The sequence below is a fragment of the Neomonachus schauinslandi genome, chromosome 16 (genome assembly GCF_002201575.2).
Source record: "Neomonachus schauinslandi chromosome 16, ASM220157v2, whole genome shotgun sequence".
NCBI classification, from domain to species: Eukaryota; Metazoa; Chordata; class Mammalia; order Carnivora; family Phocidae; genus Neomonachus; species Neomonachus schauinslandi.
Genome location: NC_058418.1, coordinates 5,741,717 through 5,754,536, shown reverse-complemented (window position 1 = coordinate 5,754,536; position 12,820 = coordinate 5,741,717). Strand labels below are relative to the sequence as shown.

The 12,820-nt window shown below is 48.1% G+C and overlaps 1 protein-coding gene across 1 annotated transcript; it reads right to left on the bottom strand.

Moving 5' to 3' along the window:
* Nucleotides 1-802: 802 nt before the first annotated feature.
* CEACAM18 (CEA cell adhesion molecule 18) lies at nucleotides 803-7,443 on the bottom strand. The gene is made up of 6 exons (XM_021681102.1): nucleotides 7,392-7,443; nucleotides 5,618-5,974; nucleotides 4,144-4,416; nucleotides 2,526-2,822; nucleotides 1,072-1,229; nucleotides 803-856 (listed from the first exon to the last, which is right to left on the bottom strand). Exons 1-6 carry the CDS (start codon nucleotides 7,441-7,443, stop codon nucleotides 803-805), a joined length of 1,191 nt encoding a protein of 396 aa, XP_021536777.1.
* Nucleotides 7,444-12,820: the final 5,377 nt, after the last annotated feature.

Here is a 12,820-nt window from a genome sequence, read left to right as displayed (position 1 = left end):
CCATCGTCACCACCACCACTACCATCACCACCATCACCACCACCACCACCACCACCACCACCATCACTACCATCACCACCATCACCACCATCACCACCACCATCACCACCATCATCACCATCACCACCATCACCACCACCACCACCATCACCACCACCACCACCATCACCACCATCACCACCACTACTTTAGCATCACCAACATCATCAGCACCAGCATCACCATCATCTCCATCATCACTGCTTTCTTTAACAGGTACTGCAATGGTTCTCAACCAACACAATTTTGCCCTTGGGACCTTTCTAACGCCTAGAGTCGTTTTTGGTGGTCTAAACTTAGAGTGATGGAGGTTATTGCTACAGGTATCAAGTGGGTAGAGGCCAGGGATGCTGCTAAACATGCTATAGTGTGCAGGATAGCCTTACCCCTCCACCCCTGAAATAATTATCTGGCCCCAAATATTGATAGTGCTAAGCTTGAGAAGTTCCGAGAAGTACCGAGAATGCTGCTAATTGCTTCATCTTCCAAGAATTGTGTCTAGCCCCAATCTCCCTTCAGGGCAGATATTACCCTTCACATCCTCTATGTGGGTGAAGAGGACCTGAGGGGATTGTGATCTACTTAAGGCCACCCAGACAGCCAGAGGCAGAGCTGAGATTGAAACCCAGATTAGAATCTTCCCTCTGACCCATCTCTTCCCCTGCAGTTGACTGTACTACCTGTTTCCCCAACTTCACTTGGTAACTAGTGACTACCATGTCCCAGACATATGCTGGATGCTTGGCACCCACCCTGCTCATTCTCATGGCTGCTCCTCTAGGTGGACCTCCATATCAACATCATAAACACGAAGAAACTGGGATGAAAAGAAGTTGCTGAGTGAAACCCCATTTCTATTTAGGGGTATGACTGCCTCTACACTCTCCCTCTTTGCCATTGGCTTCTGGTCCGAGACCTATCTGTCTGCCCCAGATGATTCCTGACATCCCATTCCTAGCTTGTCCATTCCCCTCCCGGCTTTGCCTTTCCCTCTTAAGGAAGTGTTCTTGAGACTGGTACTGGTTCCAGTACCCCACCCTCGACCCAGGGCAACAGGCACCTGGTGGAGAAATGGCTGATCAAGGCGTAGATCAGGATTCCACAGAGGTAGACGCTGCCCAGGACTATGAACACGATGAGCCACACCACTTTGGCTCCTGAGATGTAGAAACCGCTGTTCACAACAGGAATGTGCTCTGAAGGAGAGGATACAAGGGGGTCAGGGGCACCATCACTCAACCCTTCACTCACCCACACATCTATTCTTCAGAGATTTATCAGCATCTGCTATGTTCCAAGTGCTAGGAATTCTTTTTTTTTTTTTTTTTTTGTGTGCTAGGAATTCAACGGTGAACAAAACAAACTTCTTGCCCTCAAGAAGTGGGGAGTTTCCAAATAAGCAAAGAAGACTCGAGTACCATTGCAGGCAGCAGGAAGTGCTCTGAGAAAAGAATAAAGCCACTCGAGGGGGTAGAGAGTGACAGGGTCGGGGATGTTGGTTACACAGGGTCATTAATCATTGCACAGGTATTCACTGAGCACCAGCTATGTGCCAGGCACCGTGTTAGGCACTAGGGACAAGTAGTGAGCAAACAGCTCTCCCAGCCTCTGTCCTCCTGAAGCTCACAGTCCAGTGGAGTTAGAAAGGTGTGAATCAGTCAGTGCATAATCGTTCACAGTTGGTCGGTTCTGTCTAGTGCCCTAGCAGGTGCTTAGTGAATAGTGAGGAGTGATCAGAGTAAATGTCTCCAGCCCACATTCCGTTGTGTTTGTGGCTTTCTCTGGGACAAGCCACGCTGATGGCTTCTCATGCACTGTCTGATTTAATTGTGCCAGAAGCCCTGTCACATAGGGACCCTTTATATCTTGACACTACAGATAGGGAAACTGAGGCTCAGAGAGGCGCTCTTCCCGTTTACAGATGCATTCTCAAGCCAGGTTCCAAACATCACATCCACAACAGATCCCTGCTTTCTCCACACCACCTCCCCCTGTGGCCTTTCCACTCTCTCGTCTCGAGGCCACTGAGCAAAACAGCTGAGGATGTAGGCTGTGCAGTCGGACTACCAGAGTTTAAACCCTGCCTCCTCTGTTTATTGGAAATGGAACCTTGAAAAAAGCACTCAACCTCCCACAGCTCAGTTTTCTTATCTGTAAATGGAGATGGTGTTCACAACAGTCACCTCCTCTGCAGGGAGACTGTGAGGGTCACACAGATTAGAAAGGCAGCTGCTACACAGTAAGTGCTCAGTTAATCTTGGCTGACCAAATCTCCCTGGGATTCACCCTTGCTCTGATCTGAGATCGCTGAGGGCTTCATAGAGGAGGCAGCTTTGGACTTGGACCTCAGAGGACAGGGGCGGGTGGTGTGGATTTTACTCAACCGTCGTGAGCATGGCATTGCAAGGTAGAGATGGCATTCGTGATGATGGGTACTGCCTAGGCAAAAGCATGGAGATGGGAAGATTTGGGGAGCATGAGCCCCGGAGGTGGGCTGCTGTACTCACGGGGTGGCTGGATCTGGAATTCCCTGTACATGGTCAGCTGGGTCACAGGGTTCCCCACGATGCATCTGTATCTGCCCATCTGCTCCCAGGCCAGACTTGGGAGAGTGACGTTTGCCTCTGAGAAGCTCAGGAGGGAGCCACTGTGGATCCACTGGTACTTGGGACTGGGTTTGGAAGTGGCGCTACACTCCATCATTACCTGGGAGCCAATCTTAGCAGACAGGACGCCTTTGGAGATAATGGGACTGGAACTCAGCTGCACGTTGTCTGGCCCATCTGCAGAGACAGGGCAGGAGACCCGGAGCTATGTTTCTGACCCCTTGGGGTCCTGTCTCCTTCTGTCAATCCACACATAGTCCTCCCCGACCACGTGCCCCCACTTTGCACCCCAAGCATCCCCTAGACCCAACACTTGCAAGGCAGCTCTGCCAACAACATGACTATAATTGTAACATCTTCCATTATCAAGCACCTGCTATGAGTCAGCCCCATGACTGCCCTTCATGTCACAATAAAATAGGAATAGAAGCAATACATCAGGCTCCCTGAATGTTGGGCTCTGTTCTAAACACTTTATAGGTTCACACATTTGCTTAATCCCCATAACAACCCATGTGATCGATTTTATAGATGAGGGAAGTGGGGTCCCAAGGAGAGGATTAGGGATTTCATAGTCCCCTACTGACCCACAAAGGGACTAAGTGAATTCCCCCTATGGCCTGGGAGGAATCTCCCTGCAGAGGCAGGCCCTGGGTCCTGGCTCTTGGTTGCAAACCTCCAGCCAGTAAGCTGTGTATGGAGGTCAGAAACTGCCTGCTCTGTGACCACTTTTTCTGTATGATTGCCAGAGCATGTTTGTTAGGAAACCTGACAGACTTTGTGTGGTTCTAGATTTAGATGTGAAAACCATTCAAGACTTGTGCTTTTTCACAGTTGAAAGATGTGAAAGAGTTTGGTCAATGTGAGAAGTCCCAGAACATTGAAAAGATCCAAGGTTCATTGTATTTATAAGTCAGTGTCTTCGATTTACAAGACCTGTTTGAGATTTCTGGGGAGGTCTGGCTGGATTGTGTACTTGCCTTGGGGGGAGGCCGAAGGACCGTGGAGAAAAGAGAATGCATGAAATGTGTCATTTCGTTTTAAAATCAAACTGTCTGTTTAAGGGAGTATAGTCAGTTCAATCTGAGTAAGAAGAAAAGTGAAGGTGATTTTACCAAATTTAGAAAACCAGAATAAAAAGATCAATGTATTTGAAGGCTCAAGGGAACATGGGATTTGAATATTTAATAAGTTGAATGTCATTTTTAAGAAACTATTAGTTGTAAGCAGTCCCGTCTTTACAAAAGCCAGATCTGAACAATTTCGCACTATTTCTAATCTGAGGAATAAGAATCAGGATCTCTGTTTTAAATAGCAGATCGTTCTGTGCAGTGAGGGTGATTCTAAGTCCAGAGAGCTAAGATTCAAACCCAGATCCAGCTGGCTGTGGGCTGGCTCATGGTGTTTCCTCTCTCCAGTTCTGCCTGTCTTATTGCTACATCCTTGGAAGGCCCTGAGCCCACCCCCAGCATTACTCCCATGGCTCCAGACCACTCACAGGCCACAGTCAGAGAGATAATTTCACTTCTCTGAAAAATCTCTGGGATGCTTTCTATCTCGCAGTGAAGTGTTCTGTCATAGCGGCTGACCCTGTGGATGATGAGGGTCTTGAGGTCTGGGGAGATTGTCATCCGGTCATTGCTGGACACCAGTGTGTAATCCACATACCACTTGACCGTGGTGGCATTGGTGTGGCAAATGGCAGCCACAGCATCCATGTCCTCTACCAGAGAGCTGGCGTTGGCCCAGATGCCTGGCTTGCCTTCCGCCTCTGGGGGAAGCAGGAAGAAGACATTAGGGGTGGGGTCTGCCTCCCCAAGCTCTGCTCCTCTCCAAAGGGGCTTTCAGTGTAGGTTGGTGAGAAGGCAAGGGTTGTATGGGGTCTGGGGTCTTGGAAGGGGAGCAGCCCTAGAGCTGTGAGGGACAGAGAAGTAGGGAATGGGCATGAGTGGTTGAGGTGTGGGAACTAGCCTGAGCCCATCATCCTATGTGTGGAGTCGTCATTGTGGCATCCACTGCAATAATGGTGAGCTCTTGGGATAGGCATGTGGCCTAATGGTTGTTTCTGAACACAGAACCTAAAACCAGAACACCCCCAACTGAGGAGCCATGGGTAGAATTGAGTGACAGGTGGCATTTGGACTCTCTATTAATAATTACTCCCATTATCTGAGTTCCATTCACTTGACAGATACTCCCTCCAACCTTACAACAGACAGTGGTAGATACTATCCCCATTCTACAGATGAGGAAACAGAACACCACAGAGGGAAGATGAAGGCTCAGGGCCAAGGAACATATACATAGTCAGAGGTAAACACAGGGCTTCCTGTCTCCAAATACACACTCTCCCCGCTAGCCCTGTGGAGCCCCCAGGAGCTGTCTGTAGTAGACAGAATTCCAAGATGGCCCCATGATCTCCAGCCTGTATAATCCCCACCCCTCAAATGTGGGTGAAGCCCATGACTTTCTTCTAACCTATACAATACGGCAAAAGTGATGGATTGTCATTCCAATCGTTACCCTTATGTCATATAAGACTCCTTCTTAGCAGACTAGAGAGAAAGAATTCAGCTGACCTTGAAGAAGCAAAGCCATGATGTGAAATACCCACGGACAGAGCCACACATGAGACCACAGCCCCGACTCAGCACCTTGTGAGTCTCAGAGCACAGCACTCGCCCAGACTTCTGCCCCACAGGAATGTGTGCTAATAAATGGGTGCTGTTTGAAACTGCTGCTTGTGGCTGTTTGTGGATCTTTGTTATGCAGCAGAACATAACTAATACCCTGATGGTGAAACTGGAGGCCTTGAAGGGAACGAGTGACCCATCTCTGCGGGAGAAGCTAGACTACCATCTGCCGAGGTTCCCACAGTCACCAGGGGGTGGAGGAGACTTGGACAGTATGATCTCCCAGGGACCTCACTCCCAAAGCCCCCAGGTCTGGAAATGGGCAACCTGCCAACTCACCTTGAATGTCGAGCCAGCCAGTTGCTGTCTGGGACCCATTGCCAGTGTCCACCCTCACGGTATAATTCCCTGTGTCATTTAATGCACATCTCCTGATCACCAGGTCACCTATCTTGGTCACGTTCTCCCGACCACTGGACATGGGCCCCATCTGCCAGGAATTGGAGGGAGGTTTGTAGCTGACAATCATATTATCCACAGTGTCATTTGCACCGCGGTGCCAGCTGTATTCCTGAGCATCTTTGGTGGCATTTTCGAGGATCAGGATGGTCCGAAATCCCTTGAACCCTATGAGTGAGTCTGGGCTGATGTAGATTTGGCCAGAGGCTTGGCGGATCCCACAGGCCAGTAGACCAGCTGAAGAAGACAAATAGAACACACATACATGAGAGAGAGAGAGAGAGAGAGAGAAGAGAGATTGATTTACACTGTCCAGGAAATAATCTCCAGGGACACTGGTGAGCATGCCATTGGTTGCTAGCTCCCCAGCCTGTCTTCTCCTCCCTACCCCCTCAGCCCCTGTCCTGGTTCATTCCTTCCTCATCTCCTTCCAGCCTGGCTTCCTCCTTGGACACTCAGTCTCCAACCCAACCTCATAGAACAGTTATGTGGATCCTTATAAAGCCCCAGTTGTGATCCTGTTCTCTTAGGTACCTTCCATGGCTCCCCAGCACTCTATGAAAGTTCAAACTCAACATGGCTTATGAGACACTCTTAGGAACAGCTGGTTTTTATGACTCATCTAGCCTCCTTTTGGATCATACACACCCCACCCCATTACACCATGAACCCCCCACTCAGTCATCCATTCATGCATGCATTTGTGCATTCATTTATCAGAAGACAGTATCTACACTGTGTGCCCCAGATATAGACAGCTCTCTTGATACACCACACTCTCTCCTGACTTCAGGCTTTCACACATGTTGTTCCCTGTTTCTGGCACACAGATCCCTGTTCCCTCCTCCCCATCCCCTGCCCCCCCCCCCGCCCTGTCAACTCACTTCTACTCAGCCTTCAGTTCTCAGCTTTGATGTCCCCTCCTCCCCAATCTGGGTCAGACGGCCCCTTGGGGCTCCCCCAGTCTCCTGGGTCCCCTCATCTCATCCCCATCTGGGTCATCAGAGTCTGGAGATAGATCTGCATCTCACACTGGACACCACATCACAGCATCCCTGAGCATGGGGCAGAACCCAGTGGGAGAACTCAGTTGATATCTGGGTGGATAAATCCCCCAAGACTGTCTACACATGTCTTTGACTTAGCATCTAAATTCCGTGGAGTGCATGTGAATGTGGGTGAGGATCTGTCATCACCTAAGACACGGAGATCCACTGTCTGTGGACCCTAAGCCTTGGCTCCATGGAGGAGGCAAAGACACCTGAGACCCCCCGCTCTAGGCCTCCAGGTGTAGACACTGGTGATGTTTGAGGACAGGACACAGCGTGGCCAGTGAGACATGATAGTTGTCCCCGTCAGGGGGGTTCAGAGGGTCCTGGAGGGAAGTGAGGGGTTGGGAGGGGAGGGGATCAGGGCAGAGGAGGCACCCAGAGGAGGTGATTTCTGGCAAGTGTGGGAGGGGGTCCGAGTTTATCATTCCTGGGGATGGATGGGGATGAACACTCTGTGTGTGTGTGTGTGTATGTGCGTAAGAGAGAGAGAGTGTGTCTATGGGCGAGGTATGCCCAGGTATGTGAGCTCACGAAAGTCCTGGTGCCAGTCCTGCCCCCCTTTCCTCTACTGCTCCCCTGTCCTGCGGGTTCAGCTCTCTTACCCAGGAGAACCAGCTCCCTCCAGAGTCTGCACCTGGGTCTGGAAAGTTCCATGGGTTGCGCAGGTCCTCCTGGGATAGGCATCTGTCCAGGGACCGGGCAGCCTCCTCTGCCTCTTCACAGACCTGCGTCTCTGGCTCTGTCTGAGCTGCTGGTCCCCCTCCCCGTCCTGCGCCCCAGGGTGGACTCTGAACCCCAGCACAGGCAGAGCTGGGGAGGAGACGCTTGGGGAGTTGTTGTTATCTTTATGACTTTAAGGTGCCTTTAGCTTATCATTTTTTCACCTCATTCTTTTAAAATATTATTATACTGTTTTGCCCTGGTTACAAAAAAAAATCTTATGCTCACTTTTAGGAAAACTGGAAAATACTGAAAAGCACAATAAATGCAGGACATCAGACTTTTTTTTTTAAGATTTTATTTATTTATTTGACAGAGAGAGAGATAGTGAGAGCAGGAACATAAGCAGGGGGAGTGGGAGAGGGAGAAGCAGGCTTCCCGTGGAGCAGGGAGCCCGATGCGGGGCTCGATCCCAGGACCCTGGGATCATGACCCGAGCCGAAGGCAGACGCTTAACGACTGAGCCACCCAGGCACCCCGGACATCAGACTTTTTAAAAATGTGGGACAGTTGTTCATTTTTGTTTTTCCTACTCCCTGCAGATCTCAAATTTTAAATTACGTTGTCTCATTTGTCGCCGGGCAGTTTCCCCCTCCCTGAACACCGACAGCTTATTCTAAGTCTCTCCCCGGATCAGCAAATCTTCCACCACCTGGCCATTTGGAGTGGCTGTGGGGCGTGCTATTGTGTGCCTGAGCCAAAATGTATAAAACCCATTGTCTTGGTGTTGGACCTTTAGGCTCAGTAATAGAAGTGCTGCTGGAGCAGAGCAGAGCCTGCTCATGGGGGACGCGGCGCTGTGCACGTGTGATGTGTCTGCTTCTGGGGACCCCACGGAGAGAAAGAGAGACATGGAGACACAGAGACCCAGGTGGGCTGGGTGAGGGACTGAGAAGGCAGGGGAGAGGGCGCATCCCAGAAAGGGTCATTCGACAAATCTTTCAAGCTGGACTCGGAAGTATGTTCGTCTTTCATTTTCACGATGAGGAATACTACTTTAATTGCAAAAGCAATGCATTGGCTATAGGAATTTTTGGAAAATTCTTAAGAAGGAAAAATAGAATTAATACTGTTTTAGTAATTAAATTGTTTTCAATTTTTATGAATACTTATCAAAATATATATGTAAAATATTAATATTTTACAATAATTATTGAAATATACATATAAATATTTATACATTCATACATTTTGCATTTATAAATAAATAAAATATTTTATAAATAAAATACACAATTATTTATCAGAATTCGATTAATACTATTGGAAAGTCACCTGTAATAGTTAGACCACCTGAAGATATATCTAGTGTTTTTCTCTGAAACTTTTCAGTTTTGATATGTCAAACATACTCATGCACACATGCATATTTTTACCAAGGTGGTATCGTACCGTTCAACATCCTTATTTGGGCTTCTCTAATGTTAAACCCAAGTTTAGTCAGAGAAGGGTGAATATACACTTCAGTGTGTCTAGTGGTTCATTCAATATCTCTGAAGTCTCCTACTGTATTCTGAAAATCCATATGAATATTTGCAGCCTACTGCAAAGCACATCTGTATTTATTTTAATAGGAAAATAATACATTACATACCACTGAAATTGTTAAATTGGTCCTCCTCAGTATTGGAGTATAAGTGGTGCCCCCAGAAAACACACAGAGCTGTTTTTCTGCCTGCAGCTCATCGGAAGCCCTTCCTCCTGTATCTTCATTGGTCTTTGCTCGTGGCTGCATACTATTCCACTGTGTTGGCCATGGATTCTTTTGTTCAACTCATACCCCATTTGGGAGCATTTAGATTCTTTCAGTGTTTCCTCTTTTACATACAACAGTATGAAAATCGCCAGTACCATTTGTGGACCTAGATGGGTCCGAGAAATGGACTTTTGTAGTAAAGAATTTAACCTTAATCAAAGACAGATCTGACTTTGTCCTTGACTCCTAGAAGGAATGTCTAAGTCCTTAGAATGCCCTGCCTGATAAGAGTGTCTTTATTTACCTTGGGAGGGGGGGGACTTGGAACACACTAGATGTTCCACAGTGGAAATTATGATGAAGGCTTTAGGTCACATGGAATCAGCTCTGCCCCTGGAGAAGGTGGAGACTGAGGTCAGCTATGTGAGCAGTGATCATAACTATGTGAAAGAACCCCAATAAAAACTCTGATGTCAAGTCTCAGGTGAGCTTCCCTGGTCAGCAGACTGTCATACACCAATGTATGGGAGGAGCTAATGCTGTCCATGACTCGTGACTCTGCTGGAGAGACATGTGGGAGCCCCTGGACCCTGCCCAGGCCCTTTCCCCACTTCACTGACATTAATCCATATCCTCAAGCTGTAACGAGCCCTAACCACAAGGATAATAGCTTCTAATGCGTTATATGAGTCCTTCCAGTGAATGATGGAAACAAGGGTTGTCTTAAGTACCCTGAACTTGCAATAGTGTTACATATGGATGCCCCCTAACTACACCTCGGTGTCTCCACCTGTAATGTGAGGATATGAAACGTTTCCTCTCCGTAGGGCTGCTGTGAGCTTTCAATAAGGTAATATATGTAAATAACTGCCATCAATGCTCCCCACACAAACCATTTCAGGACATGTTAATTCCTATGGGCATACTTAAAAATCTTTTTATTACGTTTTACTAAACTTTTTGGGGGGGAAAACATTTTAAACTGCATTTATAGATTAAAAAAAAAACTTCAATTGTATGACCTAACAACAAAAATCTTCGCAGGTACTTAAATTACCCTATAAATCTCATTAATTAAGGGTTTGTATCCTTATTACCTTTTTTCCCCCCTTATTAAGGTAAAAGGGAGTTGGTTAATGGGAGGAGGCCAGCAACCTCTGGTACAGGACCATCTGATTGAATCTATTTGACATCACTCAACATGAAGCATCCCTATCCAACAGAGCTATATGCCAAGTCACTGCAGAAGAATGTCCCTCCCTTGTATCCAGACTGTACATGGCCAGTGATGCTTGGTCCAATCAATCAGGACCAATATGGCAGAACTGGTTTCATTCAGAGCCCACAGCAAGAATCTGAGCATTTAATGCAGTGAGACCCTCAGGAGGGCCCTACCCTCAGGAGACAACTGCAGGCTTGGAACATACTTCGGGCTCCAGAGACTCACTCTCATTTCCTTAAGCCAACCCCAGAGCTCACCTGGGGGCAGGTGGCAGCCTGAGGAGCAGTCCCAAGGAGCCCTTAATCTTTTTCTAGAGCCCAGCTTCGTACCTTTTTATCAAAACAGCAAAATGTCACAGCCCCTCCCAGGGCAAGGTTCTGTTGGGGCAGCCAGAATAGACACTAGGAAACATCCACTCCTTCCTGCTCACCAGGCCTGGAGACCACAGGGAATGCTAACCTGGGATCTTTGTGGAACTGTAAACCAGGCGGGCCCCTGACAACCCCCAGCCTGGTCCCTGGGGCCCTGGTGGGCAAACCTATCACCCCAAGCGCATCGGACCACCAGGGGGAGCCACGAAGTTGTCAATCGCAGCAACCCTGATCTTGGTCTACATCCTCATGGGGGCGCCCTGAGAACCGGATAGAGAGGATAGGAGGCAGAACGCCCCCCCCCCCCCCATCAGTTCCCAGAGAAGAAAGGAGTGGAATGGGAAAATAACATTAACAATACCGTGGGTAATAACAACAGTGATAATAGTAATAATTCTTTGCCTTTTATCATTCCTGTGCAGCGAGACTGTCAGAGAGATTGGCTTCGGAGTAGCAGGGTGGGAACTGGGTGTCAGGGCGCAGCTGGTGTGGAAGAGGATGGGTTGAAATAGAGGAATGGAGGGAGGACGCGGCTGGTGCAGGGATCCGCGTAACTCTCTGGGAGAGCTGCAGAGGGCGCCCTGACGGGGCAAGGAGCATTGAGAGAGATGCGCCGCCGCCAGGGGGCGCCGTGGGGGCGGTGGAGAAGTGCACAGACCCGTTTCTGCCAGAAAATTACCTGATCTCTGTAGGCTTCAGTGTCTTCATGTGCAGAGTGGACATCACAGCTCCGACCTTTGTGAATCTGAGAACAAAAGCCAGGCTGAGTAAAATCAGCAACCACACGACCAAAAAAAAAAAGCAAAGAGAGTATAGGGCCTCTGTCATATGAACCCTGGAACCAGCCACACCTAAAGCCAGGTAAAATTATGTCCTGAATAAAAAAGGGGACTCAGAGGGGCTCCTGGGTGGCTCAGTCAGTTAAGTGTCTGACTCTTGATTTCATCTCAGGTCATGATCTCTGGGTTGTGAGATTGAGCCCAGAGTTGGGCTCTGCACTCAGTAGGGAGTCTGCTTGAGATTCTCTCTCTCCTTCCTGCTCTGCCCCTCCCCTGGCTCGCACTCTAAATTAATTAATTAATTAAATCTTTGGGAAAAACGTGGGGGGACTCAGAGGCAGAGACATATAAGACAGGAGCCTCAGACCTGGTGGTCAAGTCAATAATTACTCCACATTAGGGGCGCCTGGGTGGCTCAGTCGTTAAACGACTGCCTTCGGCTCAGGTCATGATCCCGGGGTCCTGGGATCGAGCCCCGCATCGGGCTCCCTGCTCGGCGGGGGAGAGTCTGCTTCTCCCTCTCCCACTCCCCTGCTTGTGTTTCCTCTCTCACTGTGTCTCTCTCTGTCAAATAAATAAAAATAAATAATCATTCCACATTAAATAATCCACATTGTGTCCCTCACTATATATTTTCCATTTGAGGGTTTGGAATGTACAGTTAAAAAGAGATGCTTTAGTGACAGGAAGATGAGATTTAAATCTGGCTCCAGCAGGAGCTTGATCTGCTCTCCAGAAAGCGACATCATGAAATATCTCAATTTTGTAACAGTCTGTCATACCCTGATCCTAACTTAATCGCATGCAAAACTCCACAGTTCAACCCCTCAACACTTTGTATTTTTGATGTCACAATTTACATCTTTTCTAAGTATCCATTAACAAATTGTTTTAGTCATAGTTATTCTTGACACTTTAGTCTTTTCACTTTTATACTAAAATTAAGTGATTCATGCACCACCATTACAGGGTTATCGTGTTCCATATTTGTCTGTGTACCTGGCATTCCCAGTGAGCTTTATACTTCCATATGCTCGTGCAGATGGTTTCACAACCTGAAGCACTCCCTTACACATTTTGTGTTAAGGCCTTATGCTAAATGGGATAAGCCAATCGCAGAAGGACAAATGCTCCACGATTCTACTTAAATGAAGTATCTAAATAGGTTTAGCTCAGAGAAGCAGAGAGTGTTGTGGTGGTTGCCAGGGTCTGGAGGGAAGGGGAACGGGGAGCTGTTGGTCGG

Excerpts from the sequence above, each read along its gene's own strand:
- CEACAM18 (XM_021681102.1), bottom strand. The coding sequence starts at position 7,443 with ATGGAACTTTCCAGACCCAGGTGCAGACTCTGGAGGGAGCTGGTTCTC. Across the intron at positions 5,975-7,391 it reads GAGGGAGCTGGTTCTCCTGG|CTGGTCTACTGGCCTGTGGG; the intron begins GTAAGAGAGCTG and ends TGTCTTCTTCAG. Across the intron at positions 2,823-4,143 it reads TATCTCTCTGACTGTGGCCT|ATGGGCCAGACAACGTGCAG; the intron begins GTGAGTGGTCTG and ends CTGTCTCTGCAG.